The sequence below is a fragment of the Pundamilia nyererei genome, unplaced genomic scaffold, assembly GCF_000239375.1.
Source record: "Pundamilia nyererei isolate P.nyererei 1_Seehausen unplaced genomic scaffold, PunNye1.0 scaffold00005, whole genome shotgun sequence".
NCBI lineage: Eukaryota > Metazoa > Chordata > Actinopteri > Cichliformes > Cichlidae > Pundamilia > Pundamilia nyererei.
The window spans coordinates 7,621,143-7,638,262 of NW_005187406.1; the positions used below are offsets into that span (position 1 = coordinate 7,621,143).

A 17,120-nucleotide genomic window follows, 5' to 3' on the forward strand; every position below is an offset into this window, starting at 1 on the left:
AGGCTTTCGAGCCTATACAGCTTGGAGTAAGACAACATGCATGAAGAGGATGATGTGGACAAAATACTCATTTGCCTAATAATTCTGCACTCCCTGTATTTTCTGCACTAGTTTCCACTTTAATATATACTGCAATATAATGTACTGAGACTCTTTGGCACTGTAGTGCTTTCAATTAAATTTTCATGACGTTTTTTACATTCAACACTATAACTTCCACATCTACACTTACATGTTCTCCTACTGTACAATGAGCTGACAATATTGGCTGCCATCAGGCTGCTTTTGTGCCTTTTCTTAGGTGAAGTAACCTGCGTAATCGTCCATGTATGTATGAGAATTCATTTATTTGCCCTGGATTTGGGGGCTCAGATGTGTTTTAGTATGATACACATATTTATGGAACTGACTGAAAGTGAGAACAGCCAACATTATCTCAAGGTCAGTTAGCAAACTAGCAACCATATTTCCAAAGGTAAAAAACAGTGGCTCACAATATCCTTTCACTTCTGATTTCTCCAACCTGCTCGTTTTCTCACAGCATCCGAGCTGTGAAGCTGCTGGCAGAGATCAAAACACTTTGTCTCAAAACTTTGTCCACTAATCTGAGGTTCGATCTCCAGCTCTCTCAGTCCACATGTCAAAGTAGCCTCGGAAAAGGTACTACACAGCAAATTGTCCGATGCCTTTGGAGTATTGGAGTATTTGAATGACAGATAGCCCTCAAAGTCCGAAAATGCTTTGAGTGCTCATTCAGAGTATCAAAGTGATATATATATACCCTGTCCAACTATAGTTTGGATATAATAAGAATTTCTATACAGCAAGATGATTACTAAACAGAGATAACTGCTTGTTTGTCATTTATCACAGTGTGAAAGCATCCAAGCAAACACTTTGACTCTGAGTAACTGTTAGCTGATCGTCTTTTATTGAGGCCTTGGATGACAACATGACGGTTCAGCCTTCCCACGTGTTGCTCGAATGTCATTCTTAGACTTTTTTTTAGCTGAGGGAAGTTTGCGTATGAGAATTATTTTATATTGTTCTGTTATTTTAAAAATGAAACTAAATTTTCTTGCTGAACTCATGAAAAGTTAAGCTGTCATATACTGACGTATGTAAAGACAGTTTCTTCTGGCTTTTAATTTTAGTTTAGTTTATATAACTTGCAGGAAATCCCCCAGCCAGACTTAAAAATTAAAAAACACAATTTGTAGTTACTTACCAGTGTCGACCACCTGAGCTTTAAATTAGGGGTATATGTATAGCAAGGGGAAGTTTCTTCTCTGACAGTAAACACATAGATAAATTAATCGATCATGCCACAGAAAACGTTACACAGCAGTAAAGTCTGCCGTGCTTTCAGAGCTACATCACCTTTAATTTTCTACTCCGTATCTCTGCATTTGCTCATCCTGCACAGAGGCTTAACATCTTTCTGTTTTTCTTTCCATCTCAGCAACTCCATTGTAATATCTCATTATTTTCCATCTGTGTCCCTCTCCCCAAGTGGCTTTGTATCTCTCCATCTGATAACACCTGCTTTGTCTGTGAACCTGCCAGTGCTGCCTGGATTCTGTGTCCGTTTTTCAGGCCATATTAATGACTCACACTCCTGTCTGTTCTTGCAATTGCAAGGTTAAATGACTCCGTGTGTGTGCTGACTGAGTGAGAGGTCATCACTTCCAGCCTATCAGAATCTGCTGGGCAGGTCTACCTTTGCTAGTCTGTGATTATCTGTCCTTTAGTCTCGCTGTTGCTCTCTCTTCTCTTTTGCTCAAATCAGATGATTACAGGATGTTACCACGGAAGATTAAAATGCTGAAAGGGTCAGTACAGTGGCTGCGATTTGAATGGTATTGCAGAATTTTACACACAAATAATGATGATATGCTGCAAATGCATTGCACAAAAATGCTCTCAAAGACACAGGCACAGGGTTCAGCTGCTGAAATGTCCCTTCAGCCATAAACATGAGCTTTAGAGCTTCGAGTATAGAGAGGAGAGCAAGAAGAGCTCTTACCATGGTTGGATTTGGAGGTGTGAACAGGGGTGTAGTGGTTCTTGGATGAGGTTCTGACTGGTGTGTTGTCTTTGGGTGAGCCATTCATGGCTGCAAAATTCTCACAGTCGTATTGTGATATAGGGATGGGCCCCTGCTGCCTCAGGATGTCTGCAAGGGCCCTAAAAACAGACAAGCACACAGCAAACAAGTGTGAACATTACACCAAAAAGGAGGCTTTTCCTCTTTGTACAGGTTGTCTCTGTGCATGCATGTGAACACAGTTAAAAACCAGACGTGAATTGTTGAAACAGTGTTGCGCTATTATGGGTAATTCAGGGCTGCTCCGTTTCTTGTTCTTCTGTCTCTCTCTCTCTTTTCTTTTTTTTCTTTTTTTAACACGTCTGGGAACATGACGAATGTTCATTTGCAAGAGAAACAGCGTTGGATGTGTGAGTATCTCAGCTAATTGGGTTGAATTTGAATGTTTTTCAGACCGCACCAGGTGCATGTGGAAGGATGAAGCCCTCGAGGGGGATGAAAGAGGGAGAGAAGCAATCATGATGAAAGAAAGTAAAAAAAATGTTTGTTTGCTTTTTTTCTGACATCATACTTGGAAAAAATGGGGGGAAATCGAATTACTTTGAAGGCGCCGCAGCATCTCAAAGCTTTTGTACGACAAAAATATTGGTGGTTTAACCTTTGCCTTTAAATGAATATCTTAGCTTCACTTTACCTCCCCCCTCTCCCCACCTCAGCGATTCATCCCTTTCCCACCCTGCCCTCCTTTGTGACCCTTATGGAATGTGGTGGTGCCAGTGGTGCATGCGTGTCACACAGCCTTGATACAGCCAAAACATTAATGCAAACATCATCTATTATTCACAGACTTAAGATTGCTCAAGACTGTGAATAATGCATTCAGTAATAATAAAAAAACAATTCAGTGTTGAAGATCTTATGTGTCAGCATTTGTTCGTGTTGGTCTGCCCGTGTTTGATGGGGCCAGTATGAGGAGATGGGATGCGGTTGCGCCATCTCTGCTAAGCATCCTCATCCACCTCCTCACCTGAACACATCAGACAGCCATGTGCTGATGTGTAGAGGCTGAAGAGAGGGCGTATGATACTTGACGTATGATTCTTGACAGCTGGCTGGTTGCCTCCTGAGCCCAGTATGCAGACTAGTGTTAGACTCCAGCACTAGTTACAATTTCTTTTTCTTTTTTTAATTCTGCAATATGAACTAAAAAACATAAAATATAAACGTTGGCCATTAGTCCTTCTCACTCCCACTCATAGCAGATGCACGCACTTGTTTCAGGAGCACCAGCCTACCACAATCAGTATGATAACACTCTTTCAACTTCTCTCTATAATTATTTTAGGCTTTGGTTTTTCTGGGATTTAACATCTGCTGCAGATCGAACACAATTTGATCTGAGAAGTGCTGCCTTTTAGATAACAGTCTGTTCATTCATTCCAGCGCTTTACCAGCCTCATTTTCACTTCGTTAGCGCTGATAGAGAGAAAGAAAACAAGTTGCTTGCTTGAAAAATATCGCATTTGACAGCACTTTGGGCCTGTTTCTTTGACCTTTAGCCCCTGCCTGTAAATGGACTCTACATCTCTGTGCATATTATGGTCTGTCCAGTTATACATATGTATGAAGTGCAAAAGGCAGACTTTTAATATGCAGCTTTGTTTCTTGATTAAAGGGAGCATGTTAAGCAGAATTATTACAGTCTTCCTCCCACTCACCTGTGTATATTCATTTCTTGAGGCGGCTCTGTGGCTTTGTCATATGCAACTTTGGCCGACACTCCCAACACTATGATGAAGGCTATGATCCCACAGGTGATGTAGACCGCCGTGTTGGTCTGATCCATGGAGAGATAGGGATCATTGGTCGGGATGGGGGACGGAGTGGCCGTCTCCAACCAGCCCGGCGTTACGTAGTTCGTGCACGCAGTCTGATCAAGTCGGTCTTTCTTATACTCGCAGCAAAAGCGCAGGAAGCACGTCCCGCAGCAGTACCGGTGATCTGTGTTGTTGCACTCGAACGCACTGTCAAACTGCCCGCTTACATCGAAGTAGCCCTTGCAGGACTCGTGTTTCCTGACGGGCGACGGTTTTGGAGTCTTCTGCGGGACGACCGTGGGGATAGCGGTGGCTTTCGGAGCCTTCCTGGTCGCCTGCTTGGGTTTTTTACCGCCCGTTGCGGCGCTCAAGACGCACAGGGGGTCCAGGTAGATCAGCAGCAATAAAAGGTACCTTATCCCCATGATAATGTGAAGAAGTCTTCCAGTGTTATGTGCTTGCACAGACACTTCAACTCTGGTTAAACGCTCAAAGGTTCAGTCTCGTGCAAGTCTTCCCCTATTCGGTCAGTGTCCTGTGCAGCCGTCATGCTGAATGCAACTCTGTGCGGACTGTTGTCAAGGGCATTCTCTGCAGTTATTATGCAATGGACACACTAAAGCCCATTGCGAGCCTTCGCTGAGTGTAGACAGAAGAGCACAACCATATCTTGACCGGGCTCAGGAACTGACAGCCGCCCGGGCTCTGCGCGTTCTCCCCGCCTCTGCTGAGCTGTTGCGGCGCGTCGCTATCCGAGGTGCTGATATCTGGAGCCCACAGTCAGCTCCGTTAAGAGTCAAAGTTAGGCTGGGGGAACAAATAAAACAAATGAGCTCATTAGGTATTATCCTCACGTCAGAAGCGCGTCATTAATTCATTTTTCTACCCGTATAAATATCCCGACACATTTGAGCCATGAATTTGAGTTCGTTCGTGCAGTTTGCGCGACACCTCGAACTTGATAACATTCCACCCACACATCACAGGATCGTCCAAATGAATCTGGTGTGTTATCTTTATGTTAAGCATCACACCCGAGCATTGCAGTACTAAACTAAACGTGGCGCCAAGAGCATTCCAGTCATTAATTTCAAAGAGAATTCAAAGTAAGTTGACGACTTTTATTTTTCTCGATATATTCACGGTATTTTAATTCGGAGTGGGAGTATGAAAAGCCAGCCTACCTCTGTTAGGATACCCACTGGGGAGTTGCTCTGTGTCTGGGTCTCTGAAAGTCTCTCTCCCTATCTCTCTACTTCTCCTCTCCTCCTTCTTGGTTTTCTCCCTCCCTCTTGTCTTACATCACTTCGGTGCTGGCGTCAGAACTCAGCCATGTATCGGTAAATTGCACCCCCGTCTTCTTTTTGTTTTCTCCTTCTCCTCCTCCAAGCAAGCCTGGTTATTGGCATTAACACTTCTAAATTAAATGGCTGCACAGACCTCTTGTTCGCTGGCGGTATCCGGCAGCATCCTTCACTCTCCGCATGGGTTGCATGCTTATTCGTGCTTGCAGTCTTCTGCGCAATTTCCTGACCTTTCTGTACGGCGGGCTGTTATCATTTTGTGGCTTAATGTCTGTAAACACGCATTGTTTTCAGGAGGAATCAACACTAAGCTGTGCTCCCGATCACAGTTAACACACTCATTATTCCAGATTAAGTCATTCACGTTGGCACTGTAGCCAAGCCATGGTACCTGGGGGATTGTGGAAAACTGATAGGGCTAAATTACCAGTCAAGTGTGTGTTCAGCACTGTTGCACTGAAATGCACACTTCCACAAACAGATCTCCCTTTTTCGTTTTTAAACGGCGGTCAGGAATGCAAACCGCCCATGCTTTTATTTCCAAATAAACCCCCTCACTAATTAACACACATTCAGCTATAGAAATCGGCAGGTACAGAGCCGGGTTATAATGAAGAGCTGCATACATCGCTCCTAGCGCTTGAAAGCAGAGTTATACTACACATCATATTCGCACCCAACACTTTCTCGCCTTCTGATGACAAACTGCCAGGGGTGTCTTGACAGCAACAGCTTCAGAAAGGTGTGGAAGCTGCGGGGTGAGAGTGGGACCTTAAATCGCAGTTATCCTCCATAGCTGGAAGCGCACAGCAACGTGAGGAGAATTCAGCGTGTTGTTAATGACGAGTATTTCTGGTAGGCAGCGGGCTGTAATGATGTGAGACAAAGGAGCACTAGTAAAGATCAGACAAGAGAGAATGTTGTGAGAACTTGGAGAGAAAGAAGAAGAATCGACTAGAAGTGTTTTATTATTTGCAAACCTCATATACAAAGAACATTTGATTACACGTTTATTAAAGTTATAGCTAAGTGCGATTATGTTTGTGGCTTTTATTGCATTTTCAGAAATCCACTCTCCCACACAACATAAGTCACAGTGGAAAGACTGAGCAAAGACTTTGGTGGAAAGACTTTGTATGAAGCTACTAACCTTATAGACCTAAATAAGTACACTTTTCTCTCCCCCCCCCCCCCTTACTTTAACTCCCCGAGTTCTGAAATCCCAATCAGTGAAGACCTACTCTAAAGTGTTTCAGAGACAAGCAAAAAGAGAATGTTTTAGTATTTTGTCTTCCAGTTGCCAGTGCATGGACTAACAATTTAAGAAAAAGAGTTGTGTTGAGTTGATGAAATCGAAGCGTTTTGGTGAACTACTTTGGAGATTAAAGAAGCCCACTTAAGAATCTTATTTCAGAGTAATTATTTTTGTTTGTACATCTAATACACTCTGTAGGTGGAATTCAGCAAATATGATGGGGAAGTCTCAGAGTTATTAGAAGAGTGAGACATAGCACTCAAAGAATTCAGAGTAGAAATCTATGGGAAATTTCTAGCAAAGGTAGTAATGACCGTATAAATTCCATGGGGCAAAAGGCCATTTAAAACCTAATTTTAGAGCAGTTCACAAACCTTTTAAGCTGCTTTTATCGGATTTGATAGAACTTGATTCTATACATGCAGCTTCCTGGTAAGTACTGAAATTAAAGATAATTTAAGTAATGGTGGAAAATAAGTGCCTGGAAGTGTTTCAAGAAGTAGAAAATGGGAAGTAGAAAATTATGCATAATTATATTGTATCATGTTGAGTCGTTTGGGGTTCTATTTCTCTCAAGCTCTGTTATTTATGGCTGTGTAAAGTAATGAAACTACAGTTAAACACTGCTTTTGTGTGATTAAGAAGAAATTGACTGAAAATTAAGTGATTTTGGCTGAATAACTGTAGTATTTAAAATGCTTAAATTCTAAAACCACAGGAATTTTCAAGAATACCATACTTTTAAAGCAGTTTGTATTAGGATTTTCATTTTGAGGATAAATGCAGAGTGGTAATAGATACTCAACAGAGACCGCTGACGTATGTAGGCTTGGAAACTATTTAGGGTCAGCTGTGTAAATGCCCAGTACTAAAATAAATGCATGAGTTAGCTAACTCATGTTTTCTACTAAATATAAATATTTATTTTAATATTTTCTAGTTTATTCAAGTTTTACAATATCCTATTTTAATTTCTTCAGAACTTTAAATATGGATTTCTTTGTATTCAAAACATGTGTTCTAAATATAAAAGACACAATAGTAGTTAAATACATTTGCAAATAGCTGTTTCCCATATGTGGATAAGGTCAAAGAAAAAAAACACTTAAACAGCATGGTGATAATTTGTCCAATGTTATGTCACAACTGGTTTTACTGCTCTAAAGTGACCAAAAAACCCTGTCTTAAATAAAGGCAAACCACTTTTATGCTCACATGAAAGATTCAAGAACCTGAAATTCCACTCATGCAGCCATTATTTACAGTCCAACAAGCCTGAACTTCCAAATCATTACAAAACTGAGCATGATTTTTGAATGTGTTGGAAATGAAAAGTTACTCAAAAGGCCTTTGCAGTGAAGTCACGTTGCTGCATTTTATATCTAAATTTTATAGGCCAGGGACAATTGACTACGGCGGAACTCACCATGCTTAAATCAGGGTCAAAATTAAATCAATTATGTATTTATATGTGAAACACTTTGCTTATGAACCATAAAGAATTATCTAAACAAATTACTTAGTATGTCCCAAAAGAAAAAAAAGTGGGCTTTATATATAATTGGGAAATTTTCTGGAGAAAACCTGGACTTGCATCCATGTTGTTGCAGCAATCTACCTCTTCAGCTTCAGCTTTAATTCATTTGAAAGCCTGATGCTTAGTCTTGTCCAGCTGGAAAACTCAAAAACCAGGTTTATTTGTTATCTATCACCCACCCTGGCCTTACTCAGAGTTTCTGTCTGATTTCTCAAACTTTTTATCTGATTTAGTGCTCAGCGCAGATCAAATAATTGTTGTGAGTGATTTTAACATCCATGTAGATGCTAAAAATAACAAGATCAACACGTCATTAAGTCTATTATTAAACTCACCCGGCCTCTCTCAAAATGTAAAACAAAAATGTTGTTCTGATGTACAGTATAGATGCCTGAAAGTGCATAAGAATGAACTAAACATAATATCTCCCTGTTGATTTAGATCACGCAAGTGTGGAGCCAGTCAGTGATAACAATAACTTCATCCTCCAGGAACTGTCTGGTTCTATGGAAAATGCCAGTTGGGCTCCACGGTGCCAGACGGTGAGAACTGGGCCCAACCGCTCCTCAAATATCAGTAGCAAAATGGACCTGTAAAAGCATTCTTGTTTTGGTGTTTGTCTCATTGTTGCCCCTGTGGCATCCCTGTTTTTTATTTAACTGACACCAAAGCAGCTGAAACCGATTAACAACCCCTCTGCTACTTAACTGACCAGATCAGTATCACAGAAGTTTCACTTACTTGATGCCATACTCTGATTAAAAAGTGTTCCCCAATTATTTTTTCGAGCAATGCATATCTGACAAATTTAACGCTTACAACTTTTACCACATCATAAGCTTTAATCATGTAAAATTAGCTGAAAGTGAAATGAATAAAAGTATTATTATTCAATGTGTTTTAACTTCTTTCTTTCACATTGTGTATTAATTGTTCGAGAAATTTTCTGTGGATAAATCAATAATTTATACATTTATTGTAAAACATTTTAGGCCTTGAACAGTGTTTCTATGTTTACATGTAAATTTGAAAAAGACATGGGTCTACACACAACACAAATAGCTTTTTTCCACTAGTACCTACTCAGCTTAACTTGACGCTACTCAACTGGACTCTACTCAGTTTCTGTTGTTTTCCATTACAATTGAGTACGTCCTAATGTGTCGTCATAGCAACATGCCCGAAAGTCTGATGACGTCATGTGTATGCAGCACAAACGCAACACATGTATATTATGGCCGCTGAGGCCATAATATACATGCTGCTTGGTGTATCACGGGGTTATTTGTTGAGTTGCCATTTCTCTCATTGTCAGGTTTCAAAAATGGCTAAATTAATTTTCATGAATGAGTCGCTCTCATGACTCACCAACTGACTCCACTGACTTGCCAATCAGTGGATCACCTGTGATTGCTTAGGCCCCCTGAAGTACCTGGTACCAGGTATTACCACCTAATGGAAAACCTTAAAAATCGAGTCGGGATGAGCTGAGCCGAGCCGAGTAGGTACTAGTGGGCTCTCACAGTCCTGTGAGAAACAGTATGAATAAGAAAAAATATTCATTGCATTTTTGGCAACTTTTTGTTAACAACAATGTTAATTTTAGACAAAAAAAGAGTTTCTTCCATAACATTCTGAAATTATGGCAAGTATTGATCATGTTGATAAAGGTCTCAGAAACTCATGTATCAAATATGATACAAAGGACATTATAGGATTAATCCCAGATACAGATACTGCAGCTGAAAAGAGAAAAAACCCGGCGCACCAGTTGTGGATGAATCAAAAGTAAAAAGTAGTCAACAACAAATATATCATTTACCTTCATAAAAGTAATGTTTAAAAGAAAAAAGGAAGAAAAGAGAACGGGAGACAGTAGCTGTTTCAGGGAGTCGCTGAACCTTTATTAACATAACATATATTTTCCAACCATTTTTTAAAACCCTTTTAATCCTCATCACTTTAAATAAATCCAGTTCTAATCCTAATTATCAGAATATGTAATTTAAAAAATGCTTTTCTCTGTAGTGTCCAAATTTAGGATTAGGATCACTGATGATTACTGAGAGTTTTACTTGAGTCTTTCTTAGGGTTACGTCACAGTAAGAATGTTTTCTTTAAAAACAGGGGTAGGGTTTCAGGGCTAGGGTTATTCATCAATACCCGAGACCTCAGAGGGTTAAGAGAGTCTACAATTCTTGATTCTGAACTATGATATCACAAGGAAACTGACTATAAAGTTGCATTAATCCATATCTTTCAGCACTCCCCACCAGAAATGCACAGGAACTGCAAGATCAGATAACATCGCTGCAGATGGAAGTCATCTGACCACCACCTTGCTGTTCCATGACATTTTTTATGAAGCACACAAGCCCGCTTACGACTTCTGCATAAGCTGAGAGCAGAAGACTTTTCCTGACTGTGTCACTTCCAGTGCTGTCATCTTTCTGTTTCCTCCCCTCCCTGCTTGTCCTCCAGAGGAAATACTGTAGGAAGGTGGAATGCCAGTTCTCATTAGAAAAGGGATTTCAAAAACTCCCTGACAGAAACAGCATGGGGGGAAAAATGCTTTGCATAAGCATATTTTTTCCACTATCACCAGTGGTGTGACTGGCAGCAGGTTAGGGTACCAAAAGATCCTAATTTAAAGTCTAAGCCTCTCCTATAAAACTTACAGTACTGTATCTCCTGAATAGATTAGCACATCAGGCTGACGTTGATAGACTGAGTCAGGAGGTAGATTTGCCCCTCAGGAGAGAAATAGAAAGACTTTTTGAATAGAAGTTTTCTTTTTTTAAATTTAGGACATATCAAATATTTCACTCAGTATAGCTTTAGCACACTGAGTGACATGCAGTGAAGAGAGAGAGACTGTGATGATATTTGTGTCTGAATCTCAAACCAACAATGCTGCTGATTGGGAGGCTGAGAAGCAGTTGCTTGGTAACCACGTTTTACGATGCCATCCATACTTGTGATGAAAAATTTAAAACTACTCAATACTGAACTATTCTCTGGGACTTTGACATAAGATATAGATGGTGCTTTGAAACATATGGATTAGGACACCAAGCTGAGCATCAAAGAAAAATACACAGTGGTGCAAAACATACAAATACACAGTAGGAGTTCAGAGTGTACTCTGTTTCCATGAGTCGCAATTCATATTGCTGTATCCCCAAACGCACAAATGCATATGCGGAGGGTAGTGTTTTAACCTAAACCTTGTACTTTCTGTGTGCTGTGGTTTGTGACCAAGTGGGATGATGTTCCATTAATGTTTCAGATCCATTTCTGTTCCTGCAATAAACATGATTGAAGATGCATCTTGCATAAGGCTGCATTTGGCATCATTACTACATCCCATTACTGGTGGTGTCATAACTGTATTAATGTTTGATTTGGTTTTGGTGGCATATGTTTTTTACAGGTTTGTTGTCATGGTCGTTGTAATTATTCTTTTGGATTTCCTGCATGTTGAAGGTTTTCCTTTTTTCATTTGCCTCCTGTCTTTCCCCAGCTTGCATCTCATATTTTTCTCTGTGTTTATTCTTGGTCTCTTTCCCAGTTTACCACAGTCTTTATTTTGAAGGTTTATGCCTCATCTGCGTTTTATTGCTTTTTATTCACTAACACTTGTTAGTGAATAATTGAGTTTACCTATTCCTTACTAACCTTCTCTACCTTGTGTATATCTAACTTTTGTCTACTCCAGGAGCCCTTGTCGGGTCCTTGTCATCTTTTTTTGCAGTTTTCTTATTTTTCCAGTTGGTTCTATGCCATTTGCTCTTAGATTTTGAATGTCTCAGACTTCAGATCATAATGTGAACACCAAGGAGAGACATTACTACTGGTAATTCCTATGTTATACGTTTTAACTGGCTTCCTAATATTAACCATGGGTATTATGGATGTGCACAACTAAAAGGGTTAGCTGAATGACAGCTAAAATCATGTCTGCTTTGTTGTTAAATTGAAATACAGTTCCATTCATAACCATCTCATCAAACCAGTTTGTGATAACATTCCAATACGTAAGTGTAATGTGCTAGGAAGGATGATTGTTGGTGCTAGGACTAGTGTCAGCAACACTCAGAAAACAAATATTAGAATCATGCGGAGTTACATATTCCAAAGAACTTAAAATAGGATTTTTCTAAATGATGAATGTGAATAACTTCTTAAAATCACTCTTAAATATATACATACAACATATGTGTGGACAATGTTAAAATTTTGAAAAAGGAGACTTGCCTTGTGATTTACAAGTTGCTACCAAATGAGTGCAGTGTTGGCCAGTTTCTAAGTATAGTCCACCTCACAAAAATGCCTAACTTTAAAACATGTGTAGCTCAGAACAGTTTGCATAAAACACCAATGGGGTCATTTTCTTGGACAGTACAGTCTTACATCCCGAGCATGAATATATGCTGGTCTCATCAAGTTTATTTTAACCTCCTAGGACCTGGTGTCCACATATGTGGACATCACATTTTGGGTTATTTAGACCAAAATACTCAATTTTGCTCTACAAGGGCCTGATATCCACTTACGAGGACATTATACTGCTACTGTTCTATCAAAGTTTTAAACAAATATCTTCATATGTGGCTCTCATTTTTCTTTGTAACAACAATCAGGTAAAAAAAATCTGGTTATTCTTTGTTTTTACATTCATTGGGTCCCAATCAGCCCAAATATCAAAGAGAAATTAAAAATGCATGCCGTGGAAGAGTTCAGGTCTTAGGGGGTTAAACCTTTCTTAAGCACTTTGTGTCGTAAAAGGTGTTATATAAATAAACTTTACTCATTACTAAAGTTCAGTTTAATTTAATTCTATTTATGTACCAGCTATATACTGTATAATAAAGACCATGCAATTTTAAAGCAAAAATCCGCTACAGACAACTGCAAGTGACAAATAAAAGCTCATTCATCATCATCATCATCAACATGCAACAATCACACAATCATCCGCAAGCAAGCTCTTGGTGACACTAAGGAGGTGGAACTCCCTTTCAACAGAAAGAAACCTCTGGCAGAACCAGGCCCAGGAAGGAAAAGCCATCTACCATGCCTGTGACACTGCCTGTGACCTGTAGGGAAAGAGAAGACAAGAAAGGCAAGCATAGACACAAGAACAAAAAACACAAAGAAGAGTGATAAGACAAAATCTAATGACATGTCGTATAGTGAGGAAGGCACACTTAATGCATCATGGGAACTGCCACAGCAGCCTTAGTCTAAAGGACCCAAATGCATTCTCACAGGCAGGCACATGTAAACAAAAAGCAAACCTTTAATTAGGCTGCTGTCAGATTCGAGAGTTACCAAGTCCATGACATGAAGAGGCAAACTAAAGCCCCAGTACTTCATAAACTGGCAAAGAACGTGAGGATGACAACAGCGAGACGAGACTGAAGGGAAGACTGCACTACTAAAACACAAAAACAGTGATTAGGGAATTGACCACTGGTGGGTAATCAGAGGCAGGTGAAGATAATCAAAGACATTGACACATGAGGCAGAAAGTAGAGCTAAACACAAGACACTAGAGAAAAGTAACTACAATAATCAAAGGGAAAAATACAGACACAAAAATGAACTTAATAAGGGAGCTGATGAGACAGGAAACACCCGAGAGAATAAAATGAACTCCAATAGAAACTAGAAGTAAAAACCAAAGTGTCAGCATACATGAAATTCAGGGAATGAACAATAATTAAAGAGAACATTTTAAATACAGAATATCAAGTACAATAAACTGCACACCCTGTGGAAAACCCAGGGATTATTACAGTAGTAGTATAATCCTATAATGCCCTTTGTATCATATTTGATACGTGAGTTTTTGAGACCTCTATCTCACCAACATGATAAATATTGCCATAATTTCAAAATGTTATGGACAAAACTCTTTTTTTTTTGTCTAAAATTAACACTGTTGTTAAAAAAAAAGTTGCCAAAAACGCTTTATGTATCAAATGCGATACAAAAAAATATAATAAACATCACCCAGTCTATAAACTTTATCAAAAGGGAAAGTTTGAAGTCTAATTTTAAACATTGACAGGGTGCATATTGGACAGGGTCCTGCTTAATTAATATTAAATGTTGGAATATTCCTTAAAACTGTTACAGACAGGGTCTTTAGTTATTGTGCAGCTCCATTGTTTAATATAATTGACTCATGTGTCTGTTAGTGTTGCGTTAAACAATTATAATGAAGTAAAAGTACAAATTCAGGGTTTTGTTAAAATCTGTTAAGAATCAACAGCATCTCTGTTTGTGTAGTCATAATGGTGAGTTAGAAATTTTCACAGTGACCAGCCGAGCAGAATAAAGGCTGTTTAACTGATTTTTTGAGTGCCTTGGTTTTCTCTCTTTCTTTTTCTTGTGTAATTTTAAGCTTGCAATCATGACTAGCCATGCAGAATAAAGGCTTCGGATACATTTGTTTCAAGTGCCATGGCTTTCTCTTTTTTTCCCACATGGCTGCCAAGAGACCTTTTTGACACTGAAAAGCAATGAACTTTACCATCACTTGAGTCAGGGAAAAAATAAGCCTTTTATTTGCTTGTGAAATGACCTGATCAGTGCCATGACCACACTATGCATTACCTGAATGTGGAAGAAACAGAGAGATGGGCTGAAGGAGTAGAATTATACAATCCAAGACTTTGCTGTTACAGCACTGACAAACCAGTGAAGCGCGGCCCTGTATGAGCAGGACACCATTGTTCTTGACTCCTCTTTCTCTCTCTCCAGGGGCCAATCCTTTATACATGCCATGTTCTTCTGCCATTACCATGACCCAATTTCTTTTGAAAACCGTGTTTCCCAAATTGCAGAAAGAGCCGGTGCTGGTACAAGAGCTTTCAAGAGAAACTGTCCCCTTGAGTTTAACTATGCGTGCTGCTGAGTCTTACTCCAGAAAGTGCTTTGTTAGGAATTTCTGATAATGCTTCATTTTTTGCCCACAGGGCTACAAGTTTGAGCCATCGGCTTTAAGCTGGTGGAGTGTGGCGCAAACTAAAACCCAGACAGATTCTCTAATATGGAAACAGAACACTTCCCAACAAGATGGTGTTTCTAATGTCGTGTATGGCTGCTTTATCCTCACATGACGTCAGCAAAAATAGAAATACATGTTCTGTATGGTGTGCTAATGCCAAGTAAAATTAAGTGAATACATGCACCACTTTTGGGAGTGATGAAACACTTTAACCCTGTCAGTATTTTTCTTAGCTTTCAGCTGTTTGCTAGCTGTCTCATGAAGATGAATACTGTGGCAGCTCTAGAGTAATGGCACTTGCCAGCATGCTGTCATCACTTCCCATAACTGTCTTGTTAGTCTAAAATCCTGTCCCCGCACCAGCGCTGGCACGCCATAATATCTCACTAATTTACAGCCAGACTTACAAGTGAATGAGCCCGTTTGATGTTCAGTGTTGGCTTTTGATCAGGGCTGTATATTCAGAGCTCTCAGTGGTTGGGGTTATAAATGATTATTACTGAAGTGCCGCTTTGTAGAATGTAATGAATGGGAGTTGATGGTGTAGTGGAAGTGCCTGGGGATTGGTAGCCCATATAGGAATTGGAAGAGTTCTTTCAAAGTGCAGTCAATTACAGAATATAATAATCATCTGCTGTCGTCATCAGGGAATCTTGGGATATTCCAACTGTATGCTGTAAAACACTGTAAAAAGAAACTGCAAAGTGAAATTGTTGATTTCAATTTCATGACATTATCATGAATCAAAGATATACATTTGGACAACAGAGTGAAGCAGGGATGGATTTAGAGTGGGGTGTGCAAATAGCTATCTCTTTAGAGCTCAATTAATGGATATTTTTGTGTAAACAATGGTTCAAATAACAGTATGCAATGTGGTTACTCACTCACTCGTGCAGTTTTTACTAGCTTTCTGCTCATTATTTGCTTTTTATAGCGTAGAATTTAAAGGTTTTGATTTGGTCCCTGAACTCGTATGACTATTTCTAATTTAATAAATTTACTGTATAGTACCTGGCAAGTACCAAATAGAAAATAGTTAGCAAAAATTAATGAAAAAGTTGTCATGGTCCCTGTGCCTCACCAGCTGATCCTGTATTAGGCAACATGTTCTCTCTCTCTCTCTCTCTCTCTCTCTCTCACCTGCCGGGGCGGTGCTCATTATGGGCTCCCGCCCCTGGCCCACGCACCTGCTGCCTATCGGGATGATCGCAAGGCCGATTTAAGACGGCAGCACTGTGTCACTCGTCGCTGGATCGTTGAGCTATCAGCGTCAGTCTCTCAACCATTAGTGAGTTAAACTCTGTAAAGTTGTTTCCGTCTGTTCGACGTAACCCCAGTCTCTGTGTGCAGATCTTCCCCGGACCTTTCCCTGCCTGCCTGTTTCCGTGTGGACGAGTGAGTGGATTTGTGTGTCCTCATTGTGGGGAGTGAAGAGAGAGCCTTTGGAGTGCGTCTGATTCCCGTCTTTCCCCTCACAAACCCCGGAACCCTGGACCCCCCTCCCCTCCCTCCAGCACGTTGTAAATAGTATCACCTGGTGTCGTTGTGTGAATAAACTGATTGTTAACTCTGCAAAGATTCCCGGTCTGCGCCTGAGTCCATTAACTAAAACGTGACAAAAGTGAACCACTGAAATGCAAAATTGGCAGAGGATGTCAGTTAATGCATCATTGAAGTTTTATAATACTCACACTTGTGGTCACTGATTCTAATGGTCATTGCACATCAAAGAATTCCATAACAAATCACTTGAGTATTGACCACTAGGAGGAACAAATACTCTTTGAGTTTGTGTTTTGTGTTAACTCTATCAAAAATGTACGGAAGAGAATTAGGGCCACTGAAAAAAAACGTTTTGTACTACAATGCCTTTTTTTTATCCTGCTAGATGAGGAACACTTAACAAGTATGATTCTTTTAAAAAACAAGAGACACAGTCAGTGTTGGGGAGTAACGGAATACATGTACCGCCGTTACGTATTTAAAATGCAAAATATGAGTAACTGTATTCCGTTACAGTTACCGTTTAAAAAGGTGGTATCAAGAATACAGTTACTTTGTTGAAATAAAGGGATTACATGGCGGTATTTTCCTGTTTCATATGTTAGGCTATGCCCTCTCTATTTTTGGTAATTCCAC

General features: G+C 39.8%; 1 protein-coding gene across 5 annotated transcripts in view; it reads right to left on the bottom strand.

The window, feature by feature from the left end:
* Window positions 1-5,116, bottom strand: part of shisa6 (shisa family member 6) — a 77,320-nt gene extending 72,204 nt beyond the window's left edge. For all 5 annotated transcript variants that reach the window (XM_005721923.1, XM_005721920.1, XM_005721922.1 and 2 more), the window contains exons 1-3: window positions 5,049-5,116; window positions 3,766-4,671; window positions 2,027-2,187 (exon numbers count right to left, since the gene is read on the bottom strand). In XM_005721923.1, coding sequence (XP_005721980.1) covers window positions 2,027-2,187; window positions 3,766-4,289 — 685 coding nt within the window. In that variant the 5' untranslated portion in view covers window positions 4,290-4,671; window positions 5,049-5,116. The remainder of the gene's footprint in view (window positions 1-2,026; window positions 2,188-3,765; window positions 4,672-5,048) is intronic.
* Between the last annotated feature and the right edge of the window lie 12,004 nt (window positions 5,117-17,120).